This window comes from Mus caroli, chromosome 2 (assembly GCF_900094665.2).
Source record: "Mus caroli chromosome 2, CAROLI_EIJ_v1.1, whole genome shotgun sequence".
Classification (NCBI taxonomy): domain Eukaryota; kingdom Metazoa; phylum Chordata; class Mammalia; order Rodentia; family Muridae; genus Mus; species Mus caroli.
In genome coordinates, this window is record NC_034571.1 from 95,962,269 (window position 1) to 95,982,560 (window position 20,292).

The 20,292-nt window shown below is 46.3% G+C and overlaps 1 protein-coding gene across 3 annotated transcripts in view; it reads left to right on the forward strand.

Annotated features, from left to right (window-relative positions):
- Nucleotides 1-599: 599 nt before the first annotated feature.
- The window catches only part of Slc1a2 (solute carrier family 1 member 2), a 130,994-nt gene continuing 111,301 nt past the window's right edge, over nt 600-20,292 (forward strand). The window contains exon 1 of one of the 3 annotated variants that reach the window (XM_029484406.1): nt 600-1,302. In XM_029484406.1, the coding sequence (XP_029340266.1) occupies nt 1,286-1,302 (17 nt within the window). In that variant the 5' untranslated portion in view covers nt 600-1,285. Of the gene's footprint in view, nt 1,303-16,910; nt 17,229-19,260; nt 19,282-20,292 lie in introns of those variants that run through there. The other 2 variants (XM_029484408.1, XM_029484411.1) reach the window with 2 other exon arrangements.

Consider the following 20,292-nt stretch of genomic DNA (forward strand, 5'->3'; position numbering starts at 1 on the left):
CTGCTGAGAACTGAGCCCTTGGTGGGTGAAGGAGATGCATCTCCAGCCCTTGGCCCTGGCATGTGTGTGTGTGTGTGTGTGTGTGTGTGTGTGTGAGAGAGAGAGAGAGAGAGAGAGAGAGAGAGAGAGATTATGGCCTCCCTCACACTCTGCTCGCCCTCGGGGAACCACATTAATATTAATCTAGACGAATGATTGAATGTCCGGGATTTATTCGGGCCCGGGTAAAGAAGGACCCGCAGCTGGGTCGCGTTTCCTTCCGGCCACCTGAGTGTTTCTGCAGCTCAGATTCAGTGGGACTCCCCATCTCAGAAGTGGTAGGATGTGGGTGGGTGTGCCGGCCTGTGTGATGTGAGCCTGAGCAGATGTCCAGGGAGTGATGGGGAGCGCCAAGGCTTCTCCAAGGATTGGGGACGGAGGGGCATCCCGGGTCTCAGCGCTTGGCCCAGCACAGGGTGACCCAGGGCCACTCAGACTCGAGAGGAAACAATAGCGACTCCTTAGACCCTGGGATCCTGCCACTGGCTTTCCAAAGCGTTCCCGGACTACTGGCGGTGCCTTTTTTTTTTTCCTTCTAATTTATGACTGGAGGCTGGTGGGGGAGGGACAACAGAAAAGGGACAACGTCTAAAGATGGGGGGCAGGGGCGACGGTTAAAGAAGTCGCCCCAGGCTGCGGCGCGGGTGATGTCAGCTCTGGACAAAAATAGAGAGGGATCGCCTGCAAATCCCCAGCTCCGGCTGGGCTAAACCTTGCAATCCTTCTTCGGCCGGCGCAGAGCCAGGGCGCAGCGGCCTCCACCGCCTCCCCCGGCGCGCACACACCAGCACACGCGCACGCACGCACACACTCCCCCCGCACTCGCACTCCCGGTCTTCCCCATCCCGCTCGGTGCCGGCCACTCCTGGTACCGGTCTGCCCCGCGGCGAAGCACACCGACACGCGCACACACAGGTGGCGGCTGGGACGCGGGGAGTGTGTTCCTTCAGCCCTGCGGCCAGCGCGACCTCGCAGCAGCCGCCGGTGCAGGATCCCCGCAGCGCCCCTCGGAGCGCTGGCCACGAGCCGCTCACGGGACTGCGCGCGGTGGAAAGCCGGGACGTGGATTAGCGCCCGCAGCAGCCTCCCGCGCGCGCCGAGGCGCTAAAGGGCTTACCCAGGAGGGGGGTGCGAGGGCGGAGAGAGGCTGCCCGTTAAATACCGCTCTCCGCCGCACTCCGGGCTCACCCAGCTCGCCGCCACCGTCTCCAGACCGTGCCCGGGAGGAGGGGGCGTTCCCCACGCCATGGCATCAACAGAGGGGTGAGAGCTTTTCTGGGTACCCGTGGGGAAGAGGGAGCCGCGCGCGGGGTGGTGCTGCCCTATCCTAGATGGGGACAGAGAACTGTGACCCTGGACCCCTGAAACCCTAGCAGAGCGCTGGAGGTGGTGGGAAAGGGGTCTGGTTTCTTTGGTAGACTAGCTGTCTTTTGAGGACCGGGAGGATCTAACCGAAAAGGGGTGAAAAAGTGTGAAAAGAAACCGTGGAGGTTACTTCAGAGATTTAAAGACAATAAAGAATTGTCTATGGAGCCTGCAGGAAACACTGCCTGGGTTGCAAGGAGGGGACCAGTTGGAATGAATGAGCCAGGACCAGAGCCGGGGCGGGGCGAAGAGAAGCACACAGCCTTGAATGCTAGCTTTGGGCGCACACGGGTGTGTGTGTGTGTGTGTGTGTGTGTGTGTGTGTGTGTGTGTGTGTGTGTGTGTGTGTGATGGCAAGCCCCCAGCCCAAGAGATCTTGGCCTTTGGATATCAGAATTTCCCTGGCGAGCTGCAAGGAAGGGTGGAAGAGATTTGGGTGCTTCCCGAGAGGAGGGGAGGGAACCTGTAGCTTGGAGCAAGACAAGAGTTTCCAAACTATCTGGACTATCACTGACATTTTTATTTTGCCTGTGGCCTTGGAGGCGCCCCTCGCCTCTTGAGGCTGCAGTTGGCATGACGATCACTTCTGTGGTAGAAGGACAACTGTATTTAGCAAAGAGAGTATGGGGGATGCACAAGTCCCTTGAATACTCATTCCAAGGTATCCTGGTCCTGCCTCCCAAAAACACTTCTCAGGCTTTCCGGAGCCTAGAACAGAATAAAAATAATAACTGGGGACCCCAGCTTTTGGGCTACTTCACAAATGGCACTAGCTGCTTTTGAGAGATCGGTGAACCTACATGTGACCTCAAAAGCAAGTATCAGGGTCTTCTCGGGACTATATACTCGAGTCCTTGGTTCTGGCATTTTCTGGGGGCATGTTTAATAGAAATCAAACTCCGCCAACTTTCGGTGAGGTGGTGGGGGGTGAGTGGAAAGATGGTGTTTAAAGACAGACATCGAGATTCCAACCTCAGACAAAGAAAATACGTTAAGTCTGCCCACCTTCATCCAAGAGAAAGAACCCATCCATCTATTTCTCTCACCCTCCGAATCTTTCCAAAGATGCCTCGCATCTTGTCTGACATAAAATTTCTTCACATTGCTTATTTACCAGTGTGGACCTTTGGTGTAGTTACTTATCGGAAAAGGTGCTCCACTTTGGTGCTTGTGTGCAAGGAAGGCAGTATCATGTGCTCAAACAAATCTCTAGAATTACATATTAGGAACCCACATGACTTAACATCAGCGCACTTCTCTGGTTTTAAAGGCTTTCATCTTAGGACGGGTATAAAGGTATTTCAGGCTATCTACAGGACCCTTCCTGAATTGTTTCTGCCTTCAGAGTCTCAGTTGGAAAACATCTTCGAAAAATATTGTCTTCCAAATGCTGCAACCAACTTATTGTCTATTCTGGTGGCCAGAGGGGAAAAGAGAGGGCAACAAACACCCCCAAACTCTGTCCATGGCTTTTTGCCCTCGTCCTAAGTGAGAGCCGCCAAATGGTTTGACATTCAAAGTAAAGCAGGTGCGATTTTCAGGACCGAAACCATTACTAGTCCAGCTAGTGCCATCTTTGTGCATTGTGCAAGGTTAGGAAGTGATTGTCAAAGGAACTTGTATTTAAGAGATGAAAGAATTGGGAAAAAAAATCTGAAAACAGGGAAACAAATGTAGAAAAATACATTATTTAGGGGCAGTCATCAGTCAGCTGGAAACATTCTGGAAACCCTTCTTTTCTCCCAGAAGCCTTTGCAGAGCCTCTGTTGAGTAGAATGGACCTGCTGGGCTCTCTGGTGGAGATAAAGAGGCAGAATTAGCCTTGGAGAGGGCTTTCTGAAGGCTGTCTCAGTGGAGACTTTTAGTACTAAATTGTTCTCCTGAGTTGGTGAGATCTGTTGGCCCCTTCTGATATCTCTGGGTAATGCACCTTGTAACAGAAACCCAGGAAGCATCTCCAGGATGGTCTCTTTTGTCAGCCTTTGTCTTCTAACAATATTAAAGCTGTTTTTTTTTTCCCTGAAATATACATTGCTTATAAGGATACCGAAATAGCAATGTAATTACACGCTTTCGGTTTATACACGTTCAGCTCAGCTCAGCTCCAGGATGCTGGGGTAATGGGGTGGTATATTAAACCAATCGATCTGGGGAGTGTTCATCTGGTGTTCACGTTGCCACCAACAGCATATGCTAATTACTCCTTTTTTTTGTAGAATTATTAGAGGCAACGGATACATTTTTTAAGCACTCTTTGCAAAGCTCATTTGTACATTTTTACATTCACTTCTTTCAATAGCTGCATGAAGTAAGCGAGCCAGTGAAATGGACTTGAAAGCTCAAAACTGTGTACAACAAAATGTCATCTTTCCAGGATGATTCTGGGATTTGGCATAGCTTTGAGGTATCATCTGGAAATGTCAGTTCTCAGTAATGAACGTGTAAGCCCTGGATGGTGCCTATTGTTGGCTTTTTTGGAAATCTTTATATACCTCCAGCAAGTGGCCTTTTAGAATACTTTCATAGCTTCTGCGTTTGATCTTTGCCATCTTACAGAGCATTACTGTCCGGTTATTTAAAGTTTCTGATTGTGGGAATATCAGCGTGGCTTTTGTAAAACTCAGCAGTGGCTCTCATAGTTTCCGGGTTCTGAGAAGTGTTTTCCTATAGAAGCAAGGTTCAATTTGACAGCTGAATGTCTTTTGTTTGTTGTTGTTGCTGCCGCTGTTGCTGCTGAGTCCTGGGTATGACTGAAATCACTGAGATGGTGGCTTTTAGGTTCCTGACCCAAATTGGAAAGAGATTACAAGTCGCTGGTGACAGGCAGGGTAGTGTCTGTTATTGACTGGGTCACAGTAGAGTGGCCAGATGCTGAAGAGACAACCATTTTAGAAATATGTTTCTAGGGGCTAGGGATAGCCCGGTCTCCACATTCATCAGAGACTCCTGGCAATCTGTCTTCTGATCAGCTCCCAGGAGCCAAGGGGTCAAGGCTGCTCCAAGCAGGAAGGCTTGGGTTTCAGTCTGACTTAGAGAACAAGTGAAACTGAAAACTGCTGACAGCAAAATATACCCTGCCAAAGGAGACCCCTGAATTTATGATTCCCAGTGCATGAAAATAAACACAGCACTTGCCTCCCCCCCTCTGCCCAGAATGAAATTGAAGGGAGGAGGGGGATGAGCCTGTAGAGTAGGCTTATTACAGGGTGAGTGGAGGGCAGGGGAGATGGGGGTCTAGAAGGGCCTGCATATTGCATGCCTCAGGCTCCACTGGAGTTCATTTCCCATTCTCAAGAATAAATTGTCTTCCTTGGGTAAAATGGACATGAGTGGAGCTATATGATAAAGCCAGTCCTTGTTTACCAAGGCAATCTCTTGTGGGCAGTTGAAAGCTTAATTCTCCAGAAATAATTTCTAAATCCAAATGAGACTTGTGAAGTAGAAATGGCAGCTCATTACAAACCAAATGGTGGGTCTGAGCACCTTGTTTCCCCCTCCCATTGGAGGGTGAAGTGCCTTTCCTTTGGCTTCGCACTTAGTGATATATCAGACCTGGCAGTGTCCTTCAGAGATGAGACCCTGGCCACACAAGCAAGCAGTACTCCAGCAGTGCTCTGGGTCAGTATGCCTTAGAGCCTCCAGTTTCAGATATGCTTGGCTTCTTCACTGTTCGAGGCTCAGCACAGGCTAATTTCTTGACAATTCCCTATGCGCCCCCCCCCCCAGGCTGTATCAGTGTAAAGACGTCTGAGTTTCCTCCCTTTAAAGGCAAACTAAATTGGTTTCTGGAGTGAATTGTTTCTCTCACTGGATTGCCTCGCCTCTTGGAATGAATCGAATCGCCGTTTCAATCAACTGCTATCGTTATTTCAATCAAATGAAACATAGATAACCTAAAATCTTCTAGCCTTAGTAGGCAGGAGCACAGTTCTCTCAAGATTAAAAAATCGTTTTTAGGTTTGCATTTCAAGAACTTATCTTCATGGTCTGAACAATATGTCTGACCAATGTCAGGCAATGCCTGCCTGCTTACAGTTGTCCCTTCCCTGCCCTTAACAGCTTGTTGAAGGGGGTGGGGGTTGGTGGGGCGAGGGCAGGAGGCATGCTTCACAGAAAGGGTTTGGAATCCAGATTACAGCAAATCTCTTTATTTACCAGGGTTGTGGGATTGCTCTCCCTTCCCTCTGCCCGCCCTTTACCCTGCAGCTTTCTGAGTGCCAAGTCCTTAGAATGAATTAATTAGGGGGAGTGTTTAAAAATATCTCATGGCTCCGTCTTCATGTGCTTTGTTATTGATCGGAGGCAGATGGGCTGCATATTTGTCAGCAGAAGAGAAACTATCAACCTGTCTGGTTGGCTTCATGTAGCATCAGAGAAGACAACGGGCCCCAGTCAATTCGAGGGAGAGTCTAAATCTTTTAAATGGTGTACCTGTTTTTTAATAGTATTTTGTTACATTTTCAAGATTATTTCTCAAAGGCATCGATGTTTTCTTATTTTCTTTCTTTCATTTGTTTACTTAATGCCTCACTTAGACAAGCAGATGCAGCGACTGTCTGCTGAACTGTCATCTGGAGTTCTCAGTGATGCCACCAGCTGCCTTGGATTATAGACTCATTGAGCAAGGACTGGTCTTTGAAAAGAGAAGGGAATGAACTCTACTTGGGCAGCTGGACTTGATCTGTGTCAAGCCCTGTCCTCTCTAGGATGGATGGTGGCAAAGATCTTACAGGAAGTCCTCAGGGACAAAGATGTAGATATTGTCTCTGTGTGTGATGTATATTAAAGGATTCATTTAAATGGCTGGCGGGACTTTCTTTTGTTCCATTGGTCAGGACGGCCATCTGTTGTTTCCCTAATCTGGCATGGGACTTTGAATCCTGAGCTCCTGTTCCTGGTCCCTGGCCTCTGGTTTCTCCCAGGATCACAGACCTGGAGCCAGAGTCAGAACCTCTGTCTGTCTTGGCTTAGCTTTATGGGTACCCTCGAAAGTGACATGCTGGACACTATAGACCACGTGTGGCCCAGAAGTGTGTTCTTATTTCAAATCTCAGAGGATTTTGACAATGTTCGAATTATTTGCCTCCTTGGAAAACAATTCCCAGGGCTGAATTTTTCTTTTATTTTTCTTTTGTTTTATTTTATGTGTCTGGGTGTTTTGCCTGCCGGTATATCTGTGTGTTACAAGCACGCATGACACCCTTGGAGGCCAGAAGAAGATGTCAGAAGCCCTGCAATTGTAGTTACAGGTGGTTGTGAGTGGCCATGTGGGTGCTTGGAATCGAACCTGGTTCTTCTGGAGGGGCAGCTAGCAATGGTTGAACCATTTGCAGTCCCAAATTTCTGACTTTCGCTTCCCTAGCAAATTGGATTTTAAGGCAAACTTTTCTGCCTTAATACATTTATCGTGTGATAACAAGCCAGTAGAACTAACTTTTCTGACAATGCATTTATCATGTGACTACAACCCAGTGTCTTGTGTGTGGGCATGTATAGGTATGCATCCATACATGTATGAGTGTGTACTTGTGTGTGGGCATGTGTAGGTATGCATCCATACATGTATGAGTGTGTACTTGTGTGTGGGCACCTGTAGGTATGCATTCACACATGTATGAGTGTGTGTTTGCTGCTACAGATTTCACCCGATGGGCAGAGATTCTACCTTTGAGCTACATCTCATTTTTTTCATGTCTGCTCCACCTCACCCCACCCCGTGCCCCAGCGTTCAGACAAGGTTTCTGTAAGGTGTTCAGGCTGGCCTAGAACTTGCTCTGAGCCCAGGCATGCCTTGGACTTGCTATCCCTCCTGTCTTAGCTTCTTAAGAAGCTGGCATTACAGGCCTATACTATTCACCAGGCCCAACGGCTTTACCAACTTGAAAAGTACTTTGCAGCCACAAAGTAACTTAATTCTTTTAGTATATGATATAGCATTACTATTAGTCCTGTTTTTCTAGAAATAGCAACTGTGGCATAAAATAATTTGGGCATAAAATTCCTGCCCAAATGTCTTAGATCTTAAATTCAGGTATGTGGAGCCACACCCTTAGCTAGTGGGCCATGCTCCTTTCTCTCTGTGGCAGCGGTGAGCTGGAGATGAGGACTGGCGGAACCCTGAGACAGAACATGTGCATTCATGTTGGGCACAGCTGTTGGGAGGCCATGGCACTCATAATCTATAAACACCCCCTTACCCCAACCTCTGGGGCAGCAACCGAGAGTGCAAGCTTGCTACTGCATTGTTACTGTAGTCTACTGCTTAAGTGCTTCTACCGTTCGAGCTTGCAAGACTTTGTCAGCATGTTATGTAGTTCGAGAAACTTTAAATAATGCATTTATTCTTATTTAATGTGTAAAATTCCTGCCTGTGTGCATGCGTGTGTCACACATGTGCTTGGTGCTCACAGAAATCAGAAGAGGTCTTTTGTCCCCCTGGAACTGGAACTGGAGATGGTGTGTGTGATCATGCAAATGCAGGCTACAGAGCCCAGGTTCACTGTGAGAGCAGAAACTTCTAAGCCAGTGGTTCTCAACCCCATAGGTCACAACCCATTTGGTAAACCTTTATCTCCAAAACACACTTGCATTACGGTTTATGACACTAGCACAAGTACAGTTATGAAGTTGCAACAAAAGCAATTTTATGGTTGAAGACCACCACAACATAAAGGAACAGCATTAGGAAGATTGAGGACCACTGAGCCATCTCCGTAGCCCCCGTTTTTCTTTTTAACCCATAACCACTCCTTCCCCTAACCACTTCTTTTTTCCTTTAACTTTGCCCCCAGTTGCACTTAATGGGGCTCCGCCATAATTATTGATTTCTACAAAGCTAATGGCTTCACCTCATCACCACACAGTGACTTAGAGCAGCCCTGCTTAGGGAAGACCACATGGGCTGATTGCCGAGCTATGCTTCTGTGCTTCTTTGTGGCAAACGTAGCTGAGCCTTCAGCAGCCATCAGTTGTGGTGAACTCAGGGCAGTGACTTGCTACAGTGCAGACATTGATGACCTCAGGACACCTTCTGAATTGGCAAGATCTGGATCTGTGTGCTGTAGTTTTAAGATTTGTTTCCATTTATCTATATTTGTGTGTGTTTGGGTATCTGCTCATGCTGAAGAGGGCTCTGGGTTCCCTGGAGATGGAGTTACAATCTGTTGTAACTAGGTACTAGGATCTGAATTCTGGTCCTCGGAAAGAACAAGTGCTGTACTCACAATGCCATCCCTCTAGCCTCCAGTTTTCTGATCACCCAACAGGGGACAGTAAATGTCCATGGAAATGTAACTCCCTTAGGAAGCCCTTCCATCCTTAGGAAATCCCAGGTTACACAGCACAGCACAGCACAGCACAGCACAGCACAGCACAGCACAGCACAGCACAGCACAGCCACAGGGCAGCACAGCACAGCACAGCACAGCACAGCACAGCACAGCACAGCACAGCACAGCACAGCCCAGCACAGCACAGCATCCCATTCGCTTTTGGTTAAACAGAGTTTCTCCACCACACACACACACACACACACACACACACACACACACACACACACAGAGTCTGATAGTAATGAGATAATTGTCATATACTGAAGTGTTGGAAGATGTCAACCTCACATGACTGCATGTCTATGACTTAACTTAATCTTTGGAAAGTTCATAATATTATGCTCATTTTATATATAGAGAGAGACACTTGAAACTTAGAAGTTTTGATTAAATGCTGTTACTGGGTTCCTAGCCCCCGCCCCTCCACCCTTTGTCATCTAACTGTAGAAGTTTCTACATTTTACAATTATGCCATATTTCCTTCAACTTTAATAAGCCTTCCTTCCTTTTCTTTTTTCATTTCTGTGAGTGCCCGTCCCTGGCCATTTTGATAAGAGAAAGCAAGGGCCCCTGGAGAAACAGGCTTATGACAAATGTCACAGGCTATGCCCAAGAAGGAAAGAAATTAGCTTATCTCCAAATGAGGATGCTTCAGAGAAAATGGCACTGTAAAACAACGTCAGAGGAAGTTTAGGTAATGGCGAGCTATTGTCATGTCCCAGTTTGTAGACATCAAACCGGAGGAATTTGAAACAGGAGTAGCCATGCTGAGGGGAGATAAGGAAGAAGGACACATGAAGGAAGGGCAGCATCCCCTATTAAGTACCAGGGGAAGTCAGCCTTCTAAACCTTAGTGATGGTTTGTTTGCTTGTTTTTATCTCAGTCTTTACTTAAGTGGCCAGTTGGGATTTGATGGCCAGATTATATAGAAAAGTGGGTGGGAGCCATTCTAAATGAAGTGCTTGCTTGGGGCTGAAATGGATGGGTATGAGCTGCCAGCACACAGTTCAGATGGTCCATAGTGATGGATGGCTCTGGCGAAGGCTGCAGCTCTTGTTTATATTTATATGCAACATGGGTTCTAGAAAACAAATGTCAAGCATAAACATTGGACCAACTTCTAAGAATGGATTTGAGAGTGATGGAATTATAGACCGGATCTAATTCCCAGTGTTTTCTTGGAATTCAAAGTTATCCATTAGCCAACATTTTTTAAACCATTGCGGAGTCATAAAACTGAGCTAATCATTGATTTTAAGATCATGACCATAATAAGCATTTCAGATGAGGCCGGGTGTGTTCAGGGTGTTATGCTCATAGATCAAATGCAAACATTTCAAATAGAGGACTGGTCACTGCTGGAGTTCACCTGAACTAAACCATAAGTTTGGATTTTTCCCCACAGGCCATGATGTGTTTGGTTAAGAACTTTGGTGCTGGTGAGGTGCAGGGAGTTTATTCTGAGCTGGAGGCAGACTTGTGTGAGGCTTATTGGAAGTCTGTGGGGTTGAAGTAAAGGAAGTGTGAATGGACAGAGGGAGGGGGGAAACTCAGCCAAGACCTCCACCCACCTCAGGATGAGCTGGGGTGAGGAAGGCACTTCCAGGTGCCTCCTGACTGAGGAAAGATAAGCCTTTGTGTTTTCTATTCCTGCATTAACCAGCCATTCATCTGAGACAGGGACACAGCTCTAGATGGATAATATGTAATGTTTCAGAAGAAGACATATCCAAGAGCTGTCAGTTTGGTTCTCCTAACATGGAAGCTAGTGAATCCTTCTATTCTGAAGTTGAAGGCCTGGGCATCTGGATAATGAGCTACAGTGGACATTTTCTTCCTCATGAAAGTGTTTGAGAAACAGCCATATGACCATCACAGCTGCTTTCAGCCTGGGTATTGAGGTGGACGACAGCCTCCCCAATGCTGTCCTCTGTAGCCAAAGGGTGTGCTATGCCAGTTAGTGCATACAGAATTCCCAAAACTTCACGCACACAAGGTGAATACATTTAAAGGTGTGTGTGTGGGGGGGAGAGAGAGAGGGGGAGAGAGCAAGAGAGAGCATATGTGAGTGTTTGCATGTATATATGGGTGTTTTCATGTGTGTGCTGCTCCGAAGTTGATGTTGGGTGTGTTTCATGATTGCTCTCCACCTTATATATTAAAACAGGGCCTTTTCACCTGAACCCAGAACTCACATCTTTGCCCAGTTGATTCCAAGGATCCCCTGGCTAAGCCCACCGAGTGTTGGGTTCACAGATAGCTGCCACACCTGCTCTGCTCTCCTTTTATATGTGTGTTGGGAGTCCAGACTCCTGTCCCCATGCTTGTACGGCAAGCATTTCATCTGCTATGCTCCCTTGCTCAAGTTCCCAGATCACGTCACAGGGACCATAGCTAATAGCACTGTATTGTATACTTAAAAATTGCTGGGACTATAGTCTAAGTGTTGTTACTACAAAACAAGCAAGCAAAAACATGAAAGTTAATAGATGAGCTAATTAACTCTGGTTACATTTGTCTGTCTCCTATCTGGTGTGGTGAGTTTAATGAGGTGAGCCAGAAACAATGCATCGTGAGGCCAGAGTATAACTGCTATTGATACTTGCAAGGCTTGACAGCAGCCATTTCTCTATTCCTACTGATGTTGTCCCTCGATCCCTTATCTGGGGAAAGTGAGCAATAAATTGGACGAGCCCTCTCTGGAGCGTCTGCTGTGCTGTTCTGGTGACCTAGGTCAGGCACTTTGTCAGCATCTGCAAAGCCCTCTTGTGAATCTTCACCTCTGCTCCACTGGTGGAGAGGAAGATGTGTTCTGAGATGGAAGGACGTCCACTTTTGTACACAGTTCAAGTCCTTGAGATGATACCTCGGTGGGTGTCACTTAGTTTTCTCGTGTCCCTCAGCTCTGTTCTGAGTCCATGACACTGGTGGTCACCATGTTTGTGGTTTTAGCAGTACAGCTCAGTTCAAGGGGCTCAACTGCAGGGTCACAGAAAATAAAGCAAGCTAGCCTTCTTTAACACCTACTATTTGTCATGGAAGACAGTATAATGCATGTTTCCAGTATTTGGGTAAAGAGGTAATGGGTTAGATTTAATATACATGGGTTAGATTTAAATATAATTTAGTATATTTTGATTATAGAAATAAGATGTAGATCTGAAGGACTTGGTAGCCACTGTCAAACATTGTTTTTAACAAATATTTTACCATTCCCTCCCCATAAGACAAAATATGAGTATTCTTAAAAACAAACATACTTTATAGAAGGGCATAAAGGCAAAGCATACCTCCTCCTTCGATTCTGTCCCTTTGAAACCCTCTTTGTGTTTGAAATCTTAATCTTAATATGCAAATTGGGGTATTCTATAGTCTTTTGTAGTTCATTGTTTATTTACCCCAATACTTCAGGTGTATAAGTTTGTGGTATGTATGTATATATAGGCATACTTATGTATAATATATACTACATATAAAACATATATTTCAATTCCTAATAATAAATCACAGTATGTTATCTAGTAATCAGTTTAGCCAGCCTTTTTTAGACATGTAGGTTATTGCTGAGTCTCTATTTATTATAATAATGCTGGTAGGATCTGAGTGAACGGAAGCATGTGGCAGGGTCACTGAGACCAGTGAGAAGACAAGAGCGATAACTTGGGTGGACACACTGAGAAGATCTCGGGAAGAATCAGGACACGAGGTGAACGTTCTAGGGTTGCTAAGAGTACTCGATGACCAAGTGTCTATGGACGCAAGCAGAGCAGAAAGGCAGCTCTCGTGTTTCTGGGTTAAGCAAACATGGGGAAAGGCAACTGCAGAGAAGAAATTCAGGGGAGGAATGGCCCCTTAAAGGGAGAAGATAAAGAATTTATCTCATTGCTAGGCTAAAATATGGGACACCAGGCAGAGATGCTCACGAGAGCATCGGAGTCTTTATGGAGTGATACTGTAATGGTGGAGGTAACAAACTCATCCTCACTGGCCATGAAACAAGGAAAGAGTGGGGCCAAGGAAGGATCCCAGGGAGTGGTCAAGTCTGCAAAGGTGGCAGATGAGTATAATTAAAATGGTGACATGCGGAGAAGTAAGGAGAGGGATCAGAAGGGACCGGGTGTCCCAGAGTGGCTGACAGTGTTGCCTGTTAGAGACATACTGAAATGCAAATTCTGCCAAGTGGTCATTAGATGAATCAGTCTTGAGGCTACCATGGCCAGACCAGAACCACTGAAGTGATTCCTGGCTGCTGCTGGCGTAGGTAGTGAATAGGTAGAGCAAAAATGAATGAAAGGGTTTTTTTTAGGGTTTGTTTTTATTTATGTGCATATATGTGTTTTAGGGGGTATGCACAAGTGTGTTCAGGTGCCCCAGAAGAGGTCATTGGGTCCCCTGGAGCTCAAGTTACATGTGGTTGTGCGCTGCCAGACACTGGGTGCTGGGCACTGAACTTGGAGCCTCTGCAAGTTCATCCAATGCTCTGAACCCATGAGACATCCCTCCACCTTGAAGTTATTATTACTATCATTATTTTGAGCAGCCATCAAGAAGAGGGTGTGAATAGGGAATTTGATACATGAAGCACCTTGGATTCTTTGAGTTTGAGTGTGTGTGAGTTCAGCGTGTTTATATGCTGAGGGAAGTGCTGGGTCAGTGAAGGCATTCAGATGAACTTTCATGGAAGATTATGTTGAAGCAAAGAGTCGGAGCCTAAATCAGTTCTTTGCTTGCTTTGGGCTTTCTGAAGGGGAGAGCAGAGTGCCTTGCATCTTAGTCAGGGCTGCTATTGCTCTGACAAAACACCATGACCAAAACCAATTTGGGGAGGAAAGGGTTTATTTGGCTTACACTTTCACATCGATGTTAGTCACCAAAGGAAGTTAGGACAGGAACTTAGACAAAGCAGGAACCTGGAAGCGAGAGCTGATGCAGAGGCCATGAAGGAGCCCTGCTTACTGGCTTACTCCTGGTAGCTTAGTCAGCTTGCTTTCTGATATAACCCAGGACCACCAGCTCAGGGATGTCACCACCCACATTGGGCTGGGACTTCCTCCATTCATCACTTATTAAGACAGTGACTCATTGAGTGATCTTATGGAGGCATTTTCTCAATTCAGGTTCCCTCTTTTCAGATAACTCAAGCTTGTGTCAAGTTGGCATAAGACTAGCCAGCACACATAGGAAGATGGCTTACAGTGGAGAAGAAGGGAAACATGACCTGCCTAAGTGGCCGAATTCATGTAGTCAATCAATCATCTGAAGATGGAGGCAGCCAGTTCATCCTGCCTCTGTAGCATCATTGTCAGAAGGCTGAATATGACATCCTTATTGGCCAGTGGTTGACATTTTCTTCTAACCTCTCCCTTATAAGTCTTCACATATCTCCTTAGCTGGAGTTGTCCTTTTTCTCCCTTTAGACCCAGGTCATTATGTAACATCTGTGTAGAAGACGTTCTTGGACTTAGTGGTGTGTCTGTGTGTGTGTGTGTGTGTGTGTGTGTGTGTGTGTGTGGTATATGCACATGTGAATACTCGCATCCGTTTATATGCATGTGGAGACCGGAGGTTAACATCAGACATCTTCCTCTACTACTCTCGACCTTAGTTTTTGAGGCAGAGTCTCTCAACTGAACCCAGAACTCACCAATTAGCTAGATTGCTTGATCCGCAAGTCTCAGGATCCTCCTGTCTCTTCCCCTCCATGCATCTGAGTGCCAGAGTACTAAGTGCTGGTACCCTTGGGTCTTTATGTGGGTGCTGGGGCTCTGTGCTCTGGTCTTCATGCTTCTATAGCAAGACGTTTAACCACTGAGCTATCTCCCCACCTCCTGGCTGCAATCGATTTCTGTCACCTTTTGGGCTCTAAATTCTCTTTGGATTCTTTCTGGAACATTTCCATATCACTGTCCCCTTGAAACCTTCTGAAGAATGACTCAGGTCTTTTTCTAACCCTAGACTGACAGATCACATGACCTTCTTGGTGTTGCTATTTTTTTAACACATAGGTACATGGGGATGAATGTACCACAGTGGAACTGTTGATATTTTCCCTGTAGACTCATCCCTACTTCCTTTCAAGCCCCATGCTCCCCCACTCCCCACCCCCATCTCAGCCAACAGTGCTGCCATAGTACTGAAGTCAGAAATAAAGCTTTGTCCCTGAACTTTTCTCTCCTCTCAGCTCTGATCTGCCAGCTTACCAGGTAAGTCCCTCTCTCCAAATGATTCCTTAAGCCTTGCCCATTCTCTCCAATGCCACAGGTATGGCTTTAGCCCAGGCAGCAGCTGTTGCTTTCTTGGAGATTGTATAGCTTCCAACCTTTCAGATTTTCCCATGCTGTGCCTGCATCTTGCTTACCCATTTTCCTTCTAAGACCATTTATTTCCATTGTTCTCCTACCATCGACAGCTAGTTAGTGCCTTCTAGAGCATTCTCTGATGATCAGCTTCAATGCCACTCCCTAGAGGGGCTTTCTGGTCTCCCTTTCTCAATTCTATCCCAGTCTTCTTATTTTCTTCCTTCGTGGCAGCAATTACAGATTTCAAATATCTTGATTATTTATTCTCTTCTTTCTATGGCTCTCATGGGTGGTAAGAATATTTGTGGACCAGTTGATTTTTGCAAAGTCCTCATAAGTGAATAGATGGTCCTATCAGTGTGAGGGAAGCAGGGGTAGATTCTTAAGAGGGTGACTAATGCGTTGGGCTTCTTCCTGGGAGACTGTTCTGCTGTGCTTTGTTCAGGCCTCTCTCAGCACATCATTAGATCAGATAGTACCAAGTGTTTTCTAGTCTGCCTGCTTACTGTCTTTCAGATCTCTCCGAGGATCAGGACTAGCTTAATTTATTTTCACTTCCTCTTATTATCTCCATCCCAGGGAATGCTGGTGTAATTGAATTGTCTACTTTGGGAAAGAAACTCACAAGGGCGTGGAGGGGGGAGAAGAAATAGGCTTAAGCCAGTGAAAAGGCCAGGGTTGGGAAGATGTGTCTTTTTGCACTTTAGGAGGTGATCATCTTTATAGGGTGGTGGTCAATGAAATATCCCTGACCAGCAGTCAATAACCAGCCTTCTTATTGCTAAGAGTTAGCAGGGTTCAAGTAGGTTACAAAGCCACCCTTTGGGTAACAGCTCATCTCCTGAAGCCAAAAATAGATTTGCCATGGTCACCTGTGTCCCTGCTCTACTGCCTGGGAAAGACTACGAATCCCTCTCTCTGCACTTCTTTCAGAAGTGGATTTCACAGTGGATTCTGGTCAGATGAACATCATTGAGCCCTCGCCTTTCCTGAGACTGTCTGTCTCCCTTCAGAACCGTGTCTTTTCTTTTTCCTTGTTCTTTGCAAAGGGAAGCAAGAAGCTGGAATGAATTAGGCATTCAGATACAAAGAAGGGCTCTGAGTCAAAGTTGGTATTTAAATTGCATCAGTGAATAAAACCTGGGGCTTGACAGTTTAACTGCTTATAAAACTGATTTAGAAGAAGAACAGTTACCAGAAGCTGCCAGTTCTATGGCTAAATTGTTGCTTTTGATTACTACAGAGCTTCTTAGAACATTTAATCATTCCCAGTGGAGTCCCCTTACTGTGACTTCCTGCAGGTAGAGAAATGACATCTTTAAGTATGTGTGTTTGCTGCTAACCCAAAGGAGAATGCTTTACACACACACACACACACACACACACACACACACACACTCACTCACTCACACACTCACTCACTCACACATTTCCCCTCTGACATGGATTTCTTTACTTTCCTGATGCTTGGCTGTGCTTGGTGGTATTTGTTGCGTTCTCTTGGGATAAGAGGGTGAAAACCATGCCAGGAACCGTCGGCAGGACAAACAGCCAGCGTCTGAGCCTCCTAGGGAAGTCCTTAGCTGCGGCTTCTCGTGGCTAGTAGGGTGCACGAATACTAAAACCCTGCCAGATTCAAATCCAAGTCTGCAGGTTCTGAAATGAAAATCAAATCAAAGTATAAATTCTGCGTTTTGTAGTTTCCTCTGACACAGAGGCCATTGTAAGGCCAGGCAAGCACCCACCTACTATCTTCCTCCTTCGGGAGACTCTTCATGCATTTCTAGTCAAACCAGTGTCCAGGCCATCCACCATTGTTTGAGAAACAGGCCCAACCATTTCTCCCAGCAGGGGGCGCTGTGGGGCTGCATGACCACAGGCCGGCCAATGGGATTTTCCTGCCACTCTAAAGCAAGAGCCAGAGGGTGAATCGCTCTTTCCCAGTCCAGCACCAGCTGACCCCTGGATTTTAAAGAAGGAAAGCCCTGATACTTTGATTTTCAAACATTCCAAGATACCCTGAGTTGTCAAATCAGCCAGAGATACAGAGTTCTTCGGGGGCTACCTTTTGCTGGGAGGAAGTTGGCAGTCTTGGTTCTTGTTACCCATTTTGGCCCTAGATCCTCTCTCTCACCTTGTGCTCCTGGATTCTCCTCAGCCAAGTGCAAGAAAGATCCTTGATTCCGGATTCAGGTACGTGTAAAATGTTTCTGTCTGGGTTATTGACAAACTGGTTTAAGGCGAAGGGGCAATTGTATGATAGATCTGGAGTCGGCTCTAAGGCTGAACGGAAAGGTACTTGAGGAAATAAAGAGAACATTTGAAAGCTTGGAGGCGCCCCAGAATAAATAGTTCAAGAATGAAGGCATGAAAACAGATATTCTTTTCAAAATGACTAACTAGGCACCCCAGAGGGCTAACTTGTGTTTCAAGCCAGTTGGCAACAAGATTAAAGTAGGCATGGAAACCCTGTTTTAGTTAAAGGATACTCTCCCTTAGGAGTCAGCGTCCATATGTCCTCTAAAGGGCTTTCCCCTTTGCCTGTGGCTAAGCTACTGAGACACACCAGTGAGGGGGGTGACTTGCTCACATTCTGAAAGCAGGAAAGTCATTCTTCTGCCCCCAGATGTAGTTTTAATGTCTCACTGAAGGCATTTTAAGTGAAGCCTTGGGATCCTTCTGCTACTGGCTCACAAGATGTTTGTTGAATGAGTAAATGAGCGAGAGCCTCCGGAGAGGAAGCTTGTTAGAGGAGTCTTTATCATAAGAACTTCAGATTTCTCCATCAAGAGCATCTCAGGTTACTTGGGAACAAACAGAAAGGATCAGAGAAGGAGAGCCAGCCAGCTTCACGGGCATGTGCTGTAGTGTTTGGCTGGACCTTTGAATAACAAGTGGCTTCCAACTTGTTATTTTGCTCTGTATCCCACAGTTCATGGCTCCATTTCAGGGAGCCTTGCAGGACCAAGCTTATATGCAATCCCCCTCATGGTGACCGTAAACAAGCTAAAAGATGAGAAGAGACCCCCGAGAACGCCTGCTGCTTTACTGTACGCTAGAGTAGTCGAAGATGAAATACTTTGCATAAAAGAGCTTCTAGGAGCCAGCATTGCACACAGTTATGAGGAAGTTTGAGTCCCTACTTAAACCCAAGAAAAACTTCCTGTCTCTTCACTCATTAGCTTAAGACTTCAGGAAAATTAATGAGCCTCTTTAAGGCTGGGTGTCATTTTTAGTTTTAAGTAGGAGCAATGCCACCTACTCAACAGGGTTTGGCATAGAAGGCATATGTGAAGGACTCTGGGCCCAGTGCCCGGGAGGTGGACGTCTCCCAGTAATGGTAACTGTCATTGTTCTTGGAACCGTAACTCTCTGGTTACCTGTAGTCTTCTGTGCTTAGCTTGAGCCTTTCACCAGCCTCCTGACTTTCCAAGTTACTTGGTAACATGTAGTCTGCACCCACAGTTACGTTTGCTAGGTCTTTTCCATAAAGCTATTGGTGATAAGATTAGAAAGCCGGCCCAGGTGTCTTTGATGGTGTGAGTGGTGTGTTTGCACCTGTGGGCTGCCAGGAGATTTCCCCCTCCTCTGTGCTTTCTACTCCTTACTTGTTAGAATTATTACACATGGTATTCCAAATCTCTGTCTCCTGTGATGGCTGCCCAGATTTTGTACCACAGTCTCGGGTAGAGACATCTACATAACATAGTCAGGTGAAGACTTGAAAAGACAAATCTTCAGGATAAACAGAGGAAAGAGATCAGTTTGGATAGGTCAAAGGCAAGGGGTTGGGCTGAATAATTGAAGGCAATTGCTGTATTTTCCCTTGTGATTTAGGAAGTATCTGTAGGAAGCCCAAGTCTGTTAAAGGGCGACTGTTGACTTTCTTAGGGATAAAAGGAGACTAAACTGGTCAGATGGCAGGATGAGGGGTAGGAGAAGGAGGGGAGGAAACATAAGGACACGCTAAAGGCGAATGTGGGTGGGTCTGCCCTTTCCACACGGTAGGAACAGATTGCAAGCCAAACATTTTTATTTTGGAAGCAACTTCTAGGTTGATGGAAATGCACTTGCATAAATCATGTGTCTCCAAGAACAACAAGGTGGCCCAGCTACAGGCAGATGCTGCCAGCCTAGGGAGATGCCCCTCCTAGCTATGAGGTTGCTGGGTGACTCTTCTGAAAGACCCTCCTACACTCCCAGGGCGGAGAGTTGAGTAGATAAAGTGACTTCTGCCTCCTGCTGGGTAAGAGACGACTTTGCTTCAATTCAGCACTCCTGAGGTGAGATGGAGCTGGGGAGATGACTCAGTGGAGTGTCTGGCTTGCCCGAGGACTAGCATCCTGGTCAAGAACTGGGAGTTGTTGTGTATCCTTGTAATCCTGGAGTTAGAGAGGCAGGGACATGCAGATCTCTGCTTCAACCAGCTTAACCTATTTGATGGGTTCCAGGCCAGTGAGAGACATACCCTTTTAATAATTAAGGTGGATCGTGTCTAAGGGATGACACTGGAGGTTGTTCTCTGGCCTGCATGCACCCACGTACCCACATACGCCTATGCATACATGCACACACAGAGGGGATTAGATGATTCTCATCACCTCCCAGATAGAGTCAGACAGTGGGCTGATTTACTAATACAAGTTAAACCGGAGATCTCCAAACACCCACTGGAACAGCCTTGGTTAGCAGAATGTGGTGATGCTGTTGACTAAGAGGTAAGCCTTTGGAAGTGGAATGCTTGCTGTGGCTGACACTTTGGGTTTAGGTTATGCTTCCTTGGACCGGCACATCATCTTCTAGTGTCAACCTTACCAAAACTATGAGTGTCCAGTGGGTGTGAAAGTAGCAAGTGGATGCTAAATTGGCTTTTATGCTGTTATAGATAATGCAGTGCTTCTAATGGTTGTCAACATGGTACTCAGAATGTTCCAGAACACTTGGCCTGCCTCTTTGCCATTCTGAAGTTCCAGGTCAAAGACTAATGTTTTGATCCCCAATCTCCCTGGCTGCTGGGCCAAACAGCTTTCACAATATGCCTTCTGAGTTCTGAAGACTGGCGAAAAGGAAAAAATGAGGTTCTTCCATGTCTTAATTTATTTGGGCCACTTTCACAAGTTTCCATAAACTGGATGGCTAATGAATAATTGAAGTTTTCTGTGCTTCTGGAGGCTGGGAAGTGCAAGGTCAAGGTGATGGCAGAGTTAGGATCTGATAAGGCAGATGACATTTTTTACCTGTGTCCTCAGGGAAATGA